Source organism: Bactrocera oleae, chromosome X (genome assembly GCF_042242935.1).
Source record: "Bactrocera oleae isolate idBacOlea1 chromosome X, idBacOlea1, whole genome shotgun sequence".
In the NCBI taxonomy this organism is placed as follows: Eukaryota; Metazoa; Arthropoda; class Insecta; order Diptera; family Tephritidae; genus Bactrocera; species Bactrocera oleae.
The window spans coordinates 29,845,078-29,863,638 of record NC_091541.1 but is presented as its reverse complement, the minus strand read 5'-3'; the positions used below and the strand labels follow the sequence as shown (position 1 = coordinate 29,863,638).

General features: G+C 34.1%; 1 protein-coding gene across 9 annotated transcripts in view; it reads right to left on the bottom strand.

Annotated features, from left to right (window-relative positions):
- ey (eyeless) overlaps positions 1-18,561 on the bottom strand; it is a 74,015-nt gene that overhangs the window by 11,863 nt on the left and 43,591 nt on the right. For all 9 annotated transcript variants that reach the window (XM_036367711.2, XM_036367752.2, XM_036367804.2 and 6 more), the window contains one exon: positions 11,891-12,812. In XM_036367711.2, coding sequence (XP_036223604.1) covers positions 11,891-12,812 — 922 coding nt within the window. The remainder of the gene's footprint in view (positions 1-11,890; positions 12,813-18,561) is intronic.

Here is an 18,561-nt window from a genome sequence, read left to right as displayed (position 1 = left end):
TTAATATTTAACAAGATATCTTCACAAAATTTGACATTTATTATTGTCCAAGACAAATTTAATAAATTAATCTTTTAAGGAAGTATTTTTCTTCAATTAGAATGGATTAAAAATGCTTTATAGAAACCCGATAGATGAAAAAAATTAATTTATTTTTACTTCAAATAGAATTAGCGTTTGCTAGCTGCTGTTTAAATCATGTTCTCATTCATAAGTGGAAAAGTTGGCAAGAATAATTTTTTTGGAGGATAATTAACCGACATTCTACTGCTTTTTAAATTATGTGTAGTTTGTTAATTTAGTTGTAGTAGTAACTTCTCACATATGTTTTTAGAAATTTCTACCCATTCCATCTTTACCTCTTCGAATAGTTTGGGGAAATTTTCGACTTTGTGCAATCGAACCTTCGTTTTCAATTGCTCCCAGAGATTCTCAGTTCTGGACTGCGCGTAGACCAGTCTAATAAACAGCCAAGTAATAGGCACATTGCCGTCATAATATGGAATATTACATCTCTCTGTATAGAATTATGTATACTGGTGCTGGTCCATATGACCCTCAATTTTGGTTATAGGCCCAACACCCCTCCATTACATAGCACCCCATATTAATATGTTACTCACAACAATCGAGTCTACGGAACCGGAATGGACCCGGATTTTTTATCCGGCCAAGGACTGTCAACTCGGTAGAATTCTGCCGCTACAACAACAAAAATATTATATTATTGCCGCCGTGCTTCAGCGTGGAACGAGTGTACTTGGGGTCAAACTCTTTACATCACGAACGCCGAACGTAAGTTTTTCGATCTGCTGACAGTCTATTTATTTTCGTTTCATTCACTCCTTAGGAGTCCAATGACGATATTTTCATAAAATTTCAAAATTTTACATAATATAGCTACATAACGACATAGTCTGGTAATTCCAGATGTGAAATCTAATTTTGGAAAAAAGATGTTTAAAATCATTAAAATCATCTAAGCGTAAGCACTAAAAATTTTTAAAATAATATACAAGTTATTAAATTTAATTATTTTTTATACTTTAATTAGGTGTTGGGTGCCTTAGAAGGAATGTTTCGGAAATATTTACAATTACTTAAGAATTTCTAATGTTCTGAAATTCTGGTTGCACACAACTTCACTTGTTTATGTATATGTGCAGCCGCAATGCAGTATTTTTTGTCGCCACGGTTTTCCAGTCTTTTAATAGGAGTTAAGAACTGTGGAAAAACAAAAATTTAAAAGAAAGAATCCTACATTTTATTTAGTATTAATATTTTGGAGATAAAGTTATGAAATTGAAACACCAACACCTGAAACAGATATTCTGTTGTGATCGAGTTTCGAAATATATCTACATACACCCAGAGACTAATGCCTACAGTGCATATAAACGAGTATCATTTTAATTTTCCTTAATTGTTTTAATGTTTTGTTTATAAATAAATCCAATATTATTTCATAAAAATGAAGTGTACGAAGCCAAGGCCTCTTATTTTAAACCAGCCAAGAGTAGTAGATTTTATGGGGAAAAGCTATCGATACAATCGATAGTATTTTTGTAAACTATCGAAAATATCGATAATAACCTTGCGTACATTAATAATAATGGCTCTCGTACTTTCGTCACAGGATTTGTTTCTGCCTCGCTATACTTTAAAAATTTATTGTAATATGTATAAATTAAAGAAACTTAACTAAATTATTTGTAAATGTGGATAAAAAATAATTACGACACTGAGTGCAATTTAAGCTTTCTTAAGAAAAAGACCTGATGTTTGTAAACTAACAGGACTTTTTGAATAAATTTTGACAAACCACGCAAGGATACTATTTTAAAATTAAAATCAAGCAAAACATTTTACTAGATTAAAGAAATATTGGTGTTAGGACGATTTCTTTGGTTTACATATTATATTATATATCGTTGTTAATTAGTTGGCCGTAGCTGTAGGTAGGTGTTCCTCAGAGCTTATGGAAATGCCATGGACGAATTAAAAAAATAATTAGTTACTATGTAACAATGTACCGCAAAGTCGAAGTCGAGGAAAATATCAAAATTGAAGAAGGCTTGATGGCTTGGTTGTATTTATTAAGAATGCAAAATGGTAAAACTTCTAGTTTAGTCGCAATTTTTACAATTATACCAAAATAGCAAAATTTTGAATACAAAATATGTGTGTATACAGTTGTTTACTATATATGACATTCTGCTTTGTTACTCCCTTATATTTAATTGAAAAGATTATAAAAGTAACGCACGATTGCTTTTATTTCCTTGAGTATCCGCAATGAACTGGTACATGAAATTAGTCGACAATGAACATGTTCATTTTAAATGCATGGCACATAACTAAGTAGGAATGCCCTTTACACATAAATACACATTGGCTCCAATGTACAAAGAATAACAATTGAAGGAAATATTTAACTTTTTTATCTGATAGATAATATAAAAGTATACATAGTAAAAAACTAGCTAAGTTCGAGCAATAGATACTCTGAAATTTGAAGAGTGAAACATACTACTACAATGATACAATAAGGAATGAAAATTCTTTACAGAACGTGAATTTTTGTAAAAAGTTGAACAATTTGTAAACGTTGTTCAGGCGTAAGTCTTTCCACGTAACTCCCGCGTGATTCGTCAAAAAAAGGCTATTGAAAAAAGTACCTCAACTTGGATCACCCGTTATATTTACTTAATTTACCATATGTACGGTTTTTGGAGTGTGCTCATTGAAGTGCCAACGTAATACCAGGTGCCAGGAAATATGTATGTGTATACGGTTTCATCAAGATATCCTAAGCATATCATCATCATGGGAACAAGTTTTCTGGTAACTTAAAGCATTTTATACTCATGTAAAAAATGTCTCGTTTATCTGTTTGATTTTGAAAAATAAAATATCTCATAAAGTACATGTCTACCAAAAAAGAAGGGGCTAAGGGGCTTTATACTTTCAGGTATTGACAAAATTTTCTGTTAAAAAATGTAGTGAAATGGTTCAACTTCATTGTCGTTCGACGAAGTGGTGATTGGATTACAATCAAATTTGGTAGCATATTAACTTATTTTGAATATCATAGACTCACTTAGTTTTATTACTATATTTTACTTCCCGCCAGCGAGAATTATACTAAAATCATTGGGCTCATAAAAATGGAAGGGATGATTGCAAAAATGTTTGACATTGCTCAGGTATACTTGAGAACTTATTTTCAAGAAATTTTATAAATATATAAATATAAATATATGTATGAAGTAAAATCAGCCAATAAAAATAAAATAGAACTTCATTACTTAAATACAAAGTCATGGTAGATTCAAAATAAATTAAACTAATGAAAATTTTCTGTTAATGCAAATACAATATGTTCATATATTTACACAAGTTTTGCGACTTCAAAATGTAATAAAAAACGTTAATTTCGGTTGCACTGTAGCTATAATACCCTTCACAAATACAAAGGATTCCATACAAGAACAAGAAGAAAAGCACGTGTGCAAAATTTCCTATCGATATCTCAAAAACTGAGGGACTAGTTTGTTTATATACAGACCGACGGACACGGGTGAATCGACTCAGCTCGTCACGCTGATCATTTGTATGTATACTTTATAGTTCTCCGACTTATCCTTTTGGGTCCCTGGCAAACTTAATATAACCTGTTAAGGGTATAATAATGCTGAACACGAAATTTAATAAAATAAATAATTTCAAAAATGTTTGTTTTTACAATGACAGCACAATGAAAGTTCATTAGATATACACATTTACTAATATTTTTAAGGGGTGCAATTTAAAAGCTGCCACAGCTAAATAAATTTCATAAAGCGTTTAAAAAATTTCTTCGCGTCAATTGTACTTCAATGACGGCTATACAGCACAAATGCGAGTAAGGCGATACAATATATAAATGGATAAAACAAATATATTTATGTAACATTGAGTGTATTTATAAATGTATGTATGTGCTATGATTTATGTGTATATGGTTAGTACGTGTGCAACTCCCGGAAGTGAGTTGAAGGAAATAAATGCGCGAATGCTTGGTCAGATATAAAAGCATTGGTAGAGCGTGAATTATTTTCGAAAGACTTGTGGAGAGACGTTGTCTGTACATATGTACATACATATGCATCTCACTGTTGACTTTTGACTGTACAGTTTATTTACTTTACACTAATTTTGTGCGCATACGTGATACAATTCATCATAAAGAATAATGCATAACATATTCTAATCAACGCACGGGTTTCTGTGAAACTTATTATTTATTCTAAAATATTTAAGGAGTTAGGGGAAGTCAGAATTTTCAAGAAATCGTTTTTGCGTTATTTTACAGTATAATATCTTAGAAATACCCTCTGAAAATTTGAAGTAAATCCGACAAATACTCTTCTAGTTATTCCATAATTAGCAAAGGGTTCTTTGGCGCTCTGGAACGTTAGCAGCTGCTGCAAGCGGACGTAAATTGAGCGTAAAATTTTGTTTCCTACTGTAGTTCAAAAACCGGCCGGTAGTATCAATGAAACAGAATAAACAGCCTTTTGAAAACATGAAAAACTAGTGACTGATTGAAGGATTTTTTTAATTTAATTTTTTTTATAAACAACTGTTGGTTTCTTTCCGAAAGCCTAGAAAAACTTTTCTGAGGCCGTCATTTTGTTGATAAACACAGTTTTTTTTGTCCGATTAATTTTAGTGATGGTCACCAAACCCCTTAATTTTCAACGAGAAGTGTACGAATATTAGTGGTATATAAATTGAAACTGACAATGAAGTACATGGGGGGTGTTTGTTCTGAATTTATTGCGGTAACACCAACGGCCTTTGATGAGAAAGTATTACGTGCTACGCGTTCTGGCAACGTTGCCAACGTCACACGTTCTATCGGTAAATTGTTGTTAATCTGTTGCGCATCACTGGCAAAACAAACGCAACGTAAACATTGCAGTATTCTTTGAACAAAAATCGATTTCTTCTATATCATCTTTGTATCCCTATTTATTCAAAAATTGTCACGTAAAACGTTAAAATTTCCATATTTCGAAGTAAGACGTTTTGCGAGAAATGATTACTGCAATCTTGTAGCAGACTGTCAGCTGAGCATCAGCAACAGAGTTACAAGTTAGTAATTATTATGCAGCCCGAACACGCCTGCACTTTTTTTTTAAATACTCCTGGTTTAAAAGAACATATATATATATATGTAGTCTTAAGTACATATATACAAAGTTGTTCATTCAACCAGTAAAGAGATGTATACTTGGAATAAATCATCGCCGCTGGCGCTAATCGTTGATGTTGCCTAAGGTGTTTCGAATCCTGCGGATATTTATTTTTGCGCTTTACACCAATAAATCTTATTATACTATGGGTATTGGTGCTGCTATGTTTGTTGTTAGTGTTGTCAATGATATAATTTTATAACTATTGTCTTTGAGGTAAATGAGTTGGTTGTCGCTGCCATCATTGCCAGTTGCCACTTACATTTACTTTGCGCCGCATCTCCACAGGCAATAGCCATTGCCAACCATCTGTCAAATCTATCGCCACTAATGTTCGCAAAATTTGTGAGTGGGCATTTGATATCATGAAATTATCATTCTCGAAAGGGCGTCGGGTAGGTATATTCCAGCTCTAAACCGTTTAAAAAGTTTATGTGGTTGACAAAAATTTTTGTGGGGTATGAAAAAAGTAGAAATCTATTTTTTTCGATAAAAGTACAATATATAAGGTTGGAAGGTATCTCCCTTCCGCTTTTTTGTCTTTTGAATTTCGCGGCTATGTACAAAGCGCTACAGAGCTCGTATCTGGCAACACTATACATAATTTGAAAGGTCTTGGCATAACCTACAAAACAACGCTATGCATGATTAGTTTGGATATTGCGTTCAACAGTTATAGACGTGTAAACATGGAGTTCACTAACGCCGAAATTCGCGCTATTTTAAAGTTTTCCTTCGTTAAAGGCAAATCCGCTAGAGAAACGTTCCGTGAGATTAATGGTGTTTTGGGGGATGGTACTCTATCACTTCGAACCGCGGAGGAATGGTTTCGACGATTCAGAGCCGGTGGAAACGACACCATGGATAAGCCAGCCGGCGGAAGACCTGTGACGACAAATACCTGCTCGGATGGGAGGTTTTATCGCATCCACCATATAGCCCGGACGTAGCGCCAAGTGATTACCACCTGTTCCTGTCCATGGCGAATGCCCTTGGTGGTGTGAAGTTGAACTCAAAAGAGGCTTGTGAAAAGTGGCTGTCCGAATTCTTCGCAAATAAGGAGGGGGGCTTCTACGAGGAAGGTATTATGAAGTAGCCGTCTAGATGGAAACAGATCATCGAACAAAACGGCGCATATTTTAACTAAATCCGATCACTGCAACACTTTTTATAAAGCATTGAATGAAGAGCAAAAAAGCGGAAGGGAGATACCTTCCAACCTATATTTTGAAAAAAAAAGATTTCATATCATAAAAAACTCACAAACGACCACAAAAGATGCTTAATGTGGGGTTAAATATTTCGGAGGAGGTCTAAAATAAAAAAAATCAAATAGAAGTATAAGTAAACACAAATCTTGAAATGTTGTTGAAATGAGTAGTAAACGTGAAATCGTAGATTGAAGTGAACAAATCATGCTTCGAGTCATGCACGTACATAATGTACGTATGTGTATGAGATAATACGCGAAACGTACTGGGGCTACTATGGTTTACAGCATCCCTGTTAAAATGGTGCTATGTTTTTAATAGTTGTTATATTTCTATTCCAAAATATATTACAAGTTGATAGCTATTAGCATAATGAAATATTTGCAAGAATGTGTTGCAAACTCTGTACTCAACGCAGAGTTAGAGCCAAATCCAGGAAATGCTTCAACATACTTGAAGTATGCTTGACAATTTGCTAAATAACAAAATTTTCACTAAGTATTAAAAAACGCGATAAGTGATAGCGGATGATGCCTCCGTTCGAGTTAAGAGCCACAGAAATAAAGTTAATTAAAATTTACCAGTTACTCTAATTAAGATGTATTAAATATATTCATAATGAACCGATTAGAAGCTGTTTTAGAAATGTTTTTTTATGAAAATTTGTATTAAAAGGTTATTACAATATCTATAGATAGATTTATTTTCAGAACTTTAGAATTTTAGGGTCGAAGTTATATACCAACATTTTTTTCTAAAAATTAGTTTTAATTTTTTATGTGAATCAATTCTCTTTAGGCGTTAAATAATATATTAATAAACATTTGGTATTTGTTTGAAATTTAAAGTTTTTTTTTGTTTATAGAAGTTTTTTTTCAAAATAAATCTTATTTATCCCAATCCAATTTTTATAAAAATGGAAAGAAGGCAAAATAAAAATTTAATTTTTATCTAGATCGAAAATAATCGAATGTAGACATTTACCTACGTATGCTTTTGAGTATTCCCGCTACGAATTGTTCAGGAAAACGATCTTTCACCTTGAAGAGCGTTAAAACTTATTTACGCGCATTTGCATTAGTGTGTTTTTACATTACTGTCTATTAAAGCTAGTTAAAGGAATGGATGACATTGTTTTTGCACGGACATAGACCTGGAAAAAGACATTTAAAAATGCAGAAATACATTATTAATCGAGAAAAATACTTATTACATTATGCCTGTATGTCGAAAATTGGTTGAAGGCTTTTCTTAGCGCCATATACCTAATACAAAGATTCTCGAGCTTCCGGTTTGCTTTATACTGCATATATCGGCCAATATGTGGGTTATCTTAGTAAAAACAAGAGTGTTTTAATAATAGCAATGTATCTTTGTGCCTTAAATGCATCAAATTGGGTAAAAATTTGTCCTCGTCCCCATATAGCCAATATTACGTTTCTCGAACATCCAGAACCAGAAAGTTTCCGGAAATTGTAAATAAAACGAAAATTTTTTAATCTTCATCAATATTTATTTTGTCGCCTTCTGAAGCCACCTCTTTTTCCAATCATCGAAACATGCCTTGTAGGCCCGGGTCCGCGATCGCCTTCAGTTCCCTCTGCGGATTTTCTTTCACGGCCTCAATCGAGGCGAAACGGGTTCCACGGAGTGGTAACTTGAGTTTTGGAAACAAAAAAAAGTCGCATGGGGCCGAATCCGGTGAATACGGTGGTTAATCTATGGTATTGAACGAGTTTTTGGTCTTCAAATCGTTCATTATACGCTGCAGCAACATGTTGTACCATGAAACCAGAAAGTTTCCGGAAATGGATTTTTTTCGATATTCGCGGTTTGATTCATCATGACGGTCAATAAAAAGTATTATTTGAGCGTTTTGAGGCGTTTGCGCGAAAACATTCGTCGTAAGCGGCCGGAATTGTGGGCCATCAATTTCTGGAAACCTTCTGGTCTTAATGCATGTTATTGATGATGATAAGTGTACCTTAATGAAACTCAGGGAGCATCTTATTAGTAAGTGGTATGTTAATAGTGTTTGATATTGCTAATAATAGATAAAATCGGGTCAACCCTAACAATGTTTAAATTAATGCAATCAGCTCGTCCTTTTCTCTGCCCTAATATAGCATATGTATATAATGAATTCTGACTTTTCACCAGACTTTAAACCGTACTCGTCGGTCAAAATATGTGATATTTTAATGAAATTAAATAGAAGGAAAGGAAAAATTATGTGGTTTACCACTGAATATTATTGGATTTGGGCTAAACATCATATCCTTAATATATGAAGTTTCGATTCTCTGGTTGACTGGTTTACCACATCAACTCAATATATTAAACTAAGCCTCTTCGGTTGAGTTTATATAACATTTATTTCATTTGGCGAAGTAAAATATAGCAATAAAACTAACAAAGTGTCTTTTACCTATAATATAACTTAATAAAATACCAAATTTGAGTGTAATTTATTCACGATTTCGTCGAATAATAAATGTTGAAATCTTCCGCAACATTTTTTAATATAAAGTTTTGCCAACACCTATAAGTATGTATTTCGACGGCTTTGGCCCTTGCAAGTTGCGAGAGTATAAATTGTTCGGTTACACTTGAAATTAGCCCTTTCTTACTGGTTTTTCTAAGAGTTTAATAAATATTTCTTTGTATTTTTATTAAACAATAATTATAATAATATTTATATTCAAAAAAATAAAAAATATTTTTTAATACGAATTATACATTAGAACGCATAGAGGCAAAATCTCCCAAGTATACCTGCTTTTTTTCGATGGTCGAGCTTTTCTCGTACAACAAACGTTTTTTGGTTCTAAACGATAAATAACAGCACTTAATGAAAACGTGCTTTTCAGTGCGACAACGTATCAGTAATTATAAGTTACGATAATTAATTGTATGATAGTAGTTTTAAAATATAAATGATGTTCTATTCTAAGGTTAATTTTTAAATCGCACTTATAGTAATTATAAGTACATAAGGTTAGATAAGATTAAATAAAATCATAGTTAATGGATTGGAATTTTCTATTAAAATCTTGGTTAAAATTTAGAGTTAGATCAATTTTATATTAGGGAAATTATTTTCAAAAATCGTAATTTAAGGTGAGGTATGTAAGTCCAGAAAAAGAACTTACATATCATCTAAACCGCTGAAGCTAACCCAACCAGCGAATAAGCGAAATTATACAACGACTATAAAACTATGCAGCAAAAGCATGAACTATCCATCCTGCAAAAAAGATGTCCTTAAAACTATGCAGCTATCCATGCTGCCTTTTTAATAACAAATTTACTCCAATGCATCCTTAAAGAAAGTGAAAAAACCACATGTGGCTAAATAATGAGTATTATTTAAAATGGTAAAAAAAACATGCCTTTAAAGCACTTTATAGCACTTAAATAATTTCTTAGATAAACTGACAGAAATATTGACCGAAGAATACTTGTATTATTGTGAGAGGAGGGTTGGATGGTTTGTGCATTTTTCGTATTTCGTGCATACCAGACTTTTCTCACAATAATACAAGTATTTTTCGGCCAATATTTCTATCAGTTTATATAAGGAATTATTTTTCACTTTTTAGTTTGAAGTGCTTTAAAATCGTTGTTTTTACTTTTTTAACTATATTTATTTATTAATCATCTAAAATTTCATAATTTTAAAAGAAACTTTTGTATTTACAAAAGTAAATTTTTATTTAGGTCTGCTTAGTAGGGCGCTTCTCTGTAAATAAATACCCAAAAGAGTCAAACAGTTATCAAAGTATTAGCGTTGTTGAGTTTGATGGAGAAAACATTGCATGTCAGAGGCATTACAACTAAGTATGTATATCATTTGATATTTGTATTCCCCTTGATGTATACCGCTTTTCGTATAACAAATTTATATGTAAGCACCAAAGCCATACACGATATTACATAATGTATGTCTTTATATGTTTATATTAAAAAGTAACGTTTGCATATTTCAGCTTTTGAGTAGTTGTTTAGCAACTTTTTGCCAGTATATCGGCTCGGCAAATAATTCAAACTGACAATAAGCATCGCTTCACTACGCAATCATGTTTTATGCGTGACACTGACCACAGCACTGACACTGAGCTGTAGTGACAGTGCGACACACGTGGCTATTGCGTAGACAAATCGTCATTCACATATGCATATAAATTTGTAAGTACGAATGTAATTGTAAAGAGTGTGTTGAAACATCAGTTTCACACAGAATTTTTGAAAATTGGCTGTATCCTCCTCAATATGTATTATATAATATATGTACATATGTATGTATGTACATGAGACAAGTTTCCCAAGTGTACATGCACTTTTTCGATGGTCGTGCTTTTCTCGTACAATAAACGTTTTTTGACGATTCAAAGTTGTATTTTTTTATTTATCATTTAGAACCAAAAAAAAACGTTTATTGGACGAGAAAAGGTCGACCATCGAAAAAATTCCGGTACACTAAGGAGATTTTGTCTCACATACGTATATCTAATCTACTTGAAATCATAGTGTGTGACTGATTTAGCACCATCTGTTCGTCAGTAGGCAAATTTATCACATTATCATAGCTGATTTCGACAGTACAAAGATAAAAATTTAAACAAACATATTATTGTAAATAAAAACGTAGCATCTGAATTCACCTGGAAATCGACTTATCGAATCAAAAATTGCATCCATTATTTCCATTAAATAAAAATATTTAAAACAAGACGCCTTTTATAACATAATACAACATTAACACATAGGACGGTCTAAATTAGTGAATAGATTAAATGTAATCTAATCACTTCGAATTTTTGGTCGGAACATTGTATTACATACCCTGTGGGTATAAAGGTGACTAACTAAAATCGCTTTTCCGTTAAATGATAAACGTACTGTAGGGTCGATAGGTATACTGCTTTGTGATTGCTGCTCACATGTAGTCCGTTCAATAAAAGCAGAACGATTGTGCACATGTGAAAACAGAGAAGTTAGCTTCGCTCGGGAGCTTGAAAATTGATAGTTCCAACCCCTCGTTATCATATAATATTAGTTTTCGTGTGAGATATGTGCATATAACCGTGCGATAATGTTTCGTTTAGTGTTATATGATATTATCAATTAATGATGTTTTAATAATATCAGTTAATACCTTCCCAAAGATACATATTTATGGTAAATACGTACCCGAATTCGAATCTTCGGTGGACATGTAAGTAAATGTCTTAAATACTACGTAAGATAACTTAACGAATCTATGTACTGGTATGCTTATAACACAGGCTAATTTTGCAAGGAATATTAATAAGTATGTATGTGTGTAATGTAAAATGTAATTAGATACAAACAAAAATGTAGTTTAAGCTATATGTGCGTTTCTTCATTGAACTTACATATATTTAACTTAAAGAAAAGGAATGCAGGTGCGCTTACCTTTTTTCAGCATTAAGTCATCGCTTATTGGGCAGCTGTTGCGTTGCGCTGACGATAAACTGCCATTATGGCCATTGCCGGTGTTTCCATTTGCCATTCCACTGCCACTATGCGGACTCAGCGGTTGTACACCTGTTGCAAAGGCTGAGGTCAAAATTTTAGAGGGTGTTGACATAGCAGAACTACCGACGCTATTTGCGCCACTGGGCAGAGCTCCATTGGAAAGTCCACCACTTAAAGGAGGTGAGTACCATGAGGCACAGTAGTGGCGTGGGGGCCAACACTGATTAACCACAGCATGTTGAGGATGGTGATGTGTGAGCGCTAACGTATTTGCGGTATGCGATTGAGGCGGTAGAGTAGTTGTCGAAACCTGCATATGAGAATGAGTCTGCGGATGCGTGTTTGGTTGTACCGAATGATGATGGTGATGAAGTTGCGGTTGCATCTGCTGTGGAGGATGAAGGTTATGTAGGAGCGCTGGGCCCGAAGCCTCCGTCGGTGCTGAAATGACTGTAGATGGATGCAATGAGCCGACGCCCCCAAGTTGACGATGGCCATTTAGTAGGCGAAGCTTATCATACATAGCATCTGTGGTGGTATCTCTAATCGCTCCGCTAACAACAGAGCTTCTATTCGCAGAGGCATCGCCATCATCTACACTGCTCCCCACGCTGCCATCAGAGTTTAGAGGTGTGTGAGTGGTCCGTAACTGCATATTCACACCGCTGCCTCCGCTAGAACCGCCCAGTGAGCCGCTGGCGCTCGTGCTGCCTGTTGGATTGGTTGTATTCGGGTTGCTATTAGCACTGCTTGCGCTGCCCCCATTGCTGTTACTGCCATTTGTAAGGAGCGAGCTTTGCTGTTGCTGTTGTTCCTTTTGAGCGGCCAGATTGCGCAGTACTCGATTTATAGAGGAAACCTAAACAATTTATCGACAACAAAGGTATATTCACATAAATAGTTTTATAATGCATGTATAGCTAAAAGTAATATGTACATACGTATACATACATATATGTTCTATGCAATATTCAGATCAGTTGCGTCAGTGGGTGTCAAAACCCCCCAAAATCGGAAATTTTAATTCCAATTTAGAAGAATTTACGAAGTAACATCAATATTAAAAGTATGTTGGAAGGGAAAACAGATGTACTATTTGATGCATAAGTAAGTTCATGGCTTCATGAAATTGGAAACTGAAAATTTTAACATAAGTGCAAGGCAGTTTTTTTTTCAATTGTTTGAATGCAATGCTCCAACAACCTGCAGAGCCTTTGTGACTTGTATTACATACATGGCTGGTAATTTTGTGATGTTCTCAATTTATACCGTAAAATCTCACACATAAATTCTTGTTAATGAAAAATTTAAATTTGTTAAGAAATTTACATTATCCCCATCCTTGCTCCCTTGTGCACATGCACAATCTTACTATCATACAAACATATGCATTTTTACGAAAGTGCCTATTGTATATGTTGTGTGTATGCGTAAATATGTTTTGGTTGTCATCCTTTTAGGTCCAGACTAGGCTAGAACCGATATAAGTTAAAGGAGCCCTGATTGCTTGTTTAGCAGCTGCATGCCGCCTGCAGTCTAACTGACTAACTGACTGGGACAGCAGCTGTCGCACATTTTTGCCCTTTTACTCTATGTCGATTCATTTACTTTTGTTTTTTGGTGCAGTTGTTGCTTTTTTCCGTTGCTCTTGTCGTTACCTTTTTTGTTGTTGTTTTTTCAGTTTAATACGCTGCAATGTCTGTTGTTGACAGCTCGGCACAAACAGCAGCATAGACTGTGATTTAAAAGGTAGCACAAGGCAGGCGCTTTGAGCCGGAAGGGGAAAGTTCAGCTAACTGGAAAAATTAGGCAAAAACATCCTTACACGAAAAAAACAAGGGCTACGAGCGCAGTGCCAGCAATAGTAAAATTTGAAATACGAAAATGCCGAAGAATTCATATTTTTAACACTGAAATGTTTCTTTTGTTTAAGTATATAAAAATTGTGAGCGAAAATATTAAAGGTATGAAATACAGTTAAAATGCCCATTAAAAAGTTGCAGCATTAGACTTTATTACGTCAACAAAATGTGCGTATTGGAATTAATTGTTTATCATTTATTATATCCTAAACTATATACAATAAAAAAAGTTAATTATATTAATATTTTCGTGCCTTAAATTTGAATAAATCAGACAAAACTGTTTTATTGTTAACAGTTTGTACCATTTTTTTTCAATTAATAATGTTGGCAAGCCTGCTAGTTTTTTTAGACACATCGTAGAGTTTCAATTTAGAAAAACCGCGCCCTCCAGTAGTTACCTACACAGGAAGTGATAGCAACACCCGTATTGCCGTAAATAATTTTAGAACGATATATATAATATTAATTCGTTTCACCAAATATAATTTAAAACGTCCAGTAGACTGGATTTATCTGGTTTTTTTATTTTTATATTGTACAGAAAATTCGTTTCTTTCACGAAATTTGCTTCAACCTTAGCTACTTATGTCCCAAACCCACTGTACTTGTTTTGTTTAAAATATTTATTTTTTCTCCTTATGTTGACCTACCGCTAAACAGCTGAAACGATTCAAAGCTGATTTTTAGTTAACTACTTATTATTTCGTAGTAGTAGCTATTTAGTGGGGTAATTTTTTGCATTTTCTGAGAAAATTTATCATGAAAATGTATATGATTTTTATACCATCAGAAAGTAAAGGATTCAACATACATAAAAATTAGGTATTTTGACGTGAGCCTTTTTGATTGAAAATTAGGATTTTCTTCGATATTTGAAGAAAACAAGAGAAAACGTTAACTTCGGTTGCGCCGAAGCTATAATACCCTTCACAAATACAAAGGCCCCTTACAAGAACTTGATTCCGAACGTTCAATTTGTATGGCAGCTATATGATATAGTGATCTGATCTGACCAATTTCTGTGGAGAATAATTTGTTGCCTTAAGCAATAACTCGTGCCTAATTTCGTGAAGATACCTCGTCAAATAAAAAAAATTTCAATGCAAGCACTTTACTCCGATCCTTCAGTTAATATGGCAGCTATATGCTATAGTCATCCGATCTATACAATTTCTTCGGAGATTAGATTAATGCTTTAAATAATAATACGTGCCAAATTTCGTGAAGATACCTCGTCAAATGAAAGAGTTTTCCATATAAGCACTTCATTCCGATGGTTCAGTTTGCATGGCAGCTATATGCTATAGTCATCCGATCTAAATAATTTCTTACATTGTTGCCTCAAATAATAGTCCGTGCCAAATTTCGTGAAGATACCTCGTCAAATGAAAGAGTTTCCCATACAAACACTTGATTCCGATTGTTCAGTTTGTATGGCAGCTTATATATATAAATGATCAGGATGAAGAGACGAGTTGAAATCCGGGTGACTGGCCGGTTGGTATTGCAGATGAGCGTAATCGGACCACTACCACGCCCACAAAACGCCATTAATCAAAAACAAATAAATTGCCATAACTAAGCTCCGCAATAAGATACAAGACTTTTATTTGGTACACAGGATTACATTAGGGAGGGGCATCTGCAGTTAAAATTTTTTTAAAAAGTGAGCGTGGTCCCGCCTCTAATAGGTTTGATGTGCATATCTCCTAAACCGCTAATGCTATAATAACAAAATTCACTAGTAGCAAATGTTTTTAGCACTTCTATTGACGGTGTGAAAATAGTTAAAATCGGGTAGCAACTCCGCCCACTCCCCATATAACGGTACTGTTAAAAACTACTAAAAGCGCGATAAATCAAGCACTAAACACGCCAGAGACATTAAATTTTATCTCTGGGATGGTATGAGATGACTTTATAGGAACCGCGTTAAAATTAGTCAGTGGGCGTGGCACAGCCCACTTTTAGGTGAAAACACATATCTTGAGATCTGCTTAACCAATTTTAACAAAATTCGGTACACAACGTTATTTTTATATTTCTATGTTATAGTGCGAAAATGGGCGGACTACAACCACGCCTATTTCCCATATAACACCATTTTCAATTCCATCTGATTCTTTCACTTTCCACTATGCATATCAAGCAACAATGATTATATCGGGGTAAAACTTTGCGTGAATAATACGTTTAAAGTATGTCACCTTGTGACCAAAAATTGTCTAAATCGAACCAAAACTGTTCATGCCCCTAAGTACTAAATATGTGGACCCCAGTGCCTATAGTTGAACTTCTACCGAAAATATCAGTGAATCCACAAAGAAATCTCAAACAAGTATACCATTTGACTTTGCGAGAGTATAAAATGTTCGGTTACATCCGAACTTAGCCCTTCCTTACTTGTTTCTTGTTTTATTTTAAAAATGTTGTCATTTTTCGGAAAGTTATTCAGATAACTCACCACGCTAAGCAATTGTGTTCTGTACTTTAGAACCCAGGATAGTCATTTTAACATACTGTGAGGATCAAGATAATGGGATTTAGATATTTTAGCTCTGTCTTGAACGAAACCTATAGTTAGAAACTTTAGTGAGTGGTTTAGAGACTAACAAGTATTTTGCAAAATTGTGGAAATCACTTTTTTCACCGATGATATCATATGAGTTATAATGAATTGAATAATCAGCTAGTTCTTTTGATAAGTAAATCAATATAAGTATTTTAAAAAAGTGTACTGTAATAATTTTCTTAACTATGTAAAATATATTGAAATAAATACTCCATTCAAACTGTTATTTGTTTATTTGCAAACTTTGAAGACCTTTATTCAAAAACTTGTCAGTTATATGTCACTTTTTTTTTACATAAGCATTGTTATATGCTCGCAACCGGGTATGATATTTTTGTTCACCTAACGGTAAATTATAACATCTGAAATCAATAGAGAGATATATAGAGTTATACGAGTAAAAGTTCAGGATGACGAGTCTATTTGAATTCCGAGTGACTGCTGTGCAAGCGACAACTTTGGTGTTGATGTGTTGATTGGCACTCCAGGGAGATTGGTATTGCAAAATATCGAAATCGCTCTATTTTCACGCCCACATAAAGTGGTATAACTAAGACGCAATAAAGACACAAATCTGTGACTCGGTAGTCGTAGTAGAGAGGGGCAAGTGTGATTAAAAATTTTTTAGATGGCCCCGCCACCTTATAGGATAAATGTACATGTCTCACAGACCAATCACCCAAACTTGCTGAGCTCCTCTTCGTACAGTGTGATGAAGGTTTGAAATCGGATGATAACCCCGCCCAGTCCCCATATACATAACTGTTGTTTTGAAATGTATTGAAAATGCAATAACTCACTAAATAAATACGTAAGCGGCAATCAGTTTCACATCGTCATAAGAGTCGGTGCTAAAATTGTAAAAGTTGTAAGGCGCCGTTCACCTTTAGTTGAAATGTTTATCTCAGGAGCTATTCGATCAGTTTCAACCAAATTTGATGCATAACATTGCATCGACATTCTTATATTACATTGTGTAAACGCGCGAAATCAGTATACAACCACGAGTATACAACCTAAATCTTTGGATAAATAGTGCCTTAAGTTATACCATCTAACGTCTAATAGTAGTCGAAAGTGGACCATAACTTTTCAAGTAGTCAGATACCGAAAATACGGACCCAGTGCTCTCGGTTGTCTTTTTAGTGAAAATTATCCGTCAACCTGTGTGATATATTATTGAAATATAGTTATATTATTGTGCCCTGGTGTTTAAAATGGGCAAAATCGGGATGTATTTACGCGATTTTAGACCCCATATACCAAGTATTACGATTTTCGAACTTTCGGATGACTTTATAGGTATCGTTTATATCGGTCAATATGTGTGTTATTTGAGTCATGATTGATTCCTAGATAAAGCTAAATGTATTGTAGTAATGAAACTAAGTGAGTTAAAGACGAATAATATTAAATAACGAGAATTTTATATACTTATTAGATAATATACCAAATATGATTGTAATCCAACATAGTTTCATCGAACTATGAAGTTTGAATGAAACATTTTTATTGCCACGATGTTTGTAACACCTAAGAGAAAACGTCAAAGACATTTTAAGTATATATATATATGATCAGCGTTACGAGCTGAGTCGATTTCACCATGTCCGTCATATAGCCATAGCTGCTATACAAACTAACCGATCGAAATAAAGTACTTGTATGGAAAGTTTTTTCATTTGAAGAAACATCTTTAAGAAATTTGGCATGGATTATTGTCTAAGGCAATGGAGCAATCTCCGAAGAAGTTCTTTAGACCGGATCTCTATAGCATATACCTGCCATACAAACTGAACGACCAGAATCAAGTGCTTATACTTGTATGGAAAACTTTTTCATTTGAGGAGAAATCTTTCCGAAAATTGGTATGGGTTACCTGAAGCAATGATGTAATCTCCGAAGAACTTGTTTAGATCTCATCATTAAAGCATACAGCTGCCATACAAACTAAACGATCGGAATCAAGTGGTTGTATGAAAAACTTTTAGGAGAAATTGTTTAGATCGCATTGCTATAACGTATAGCTAGCGTACAAACTGACCGATCGAAATCAGGCGCTTGTATAGATAGACGAGATTTTTTAACCAAATTTGGCATGGCAACCCATGGCAACGGGGCAATCTCCAAAGTAATTGTTCAGATCGAGTCCCTATAGCATACAATTATAG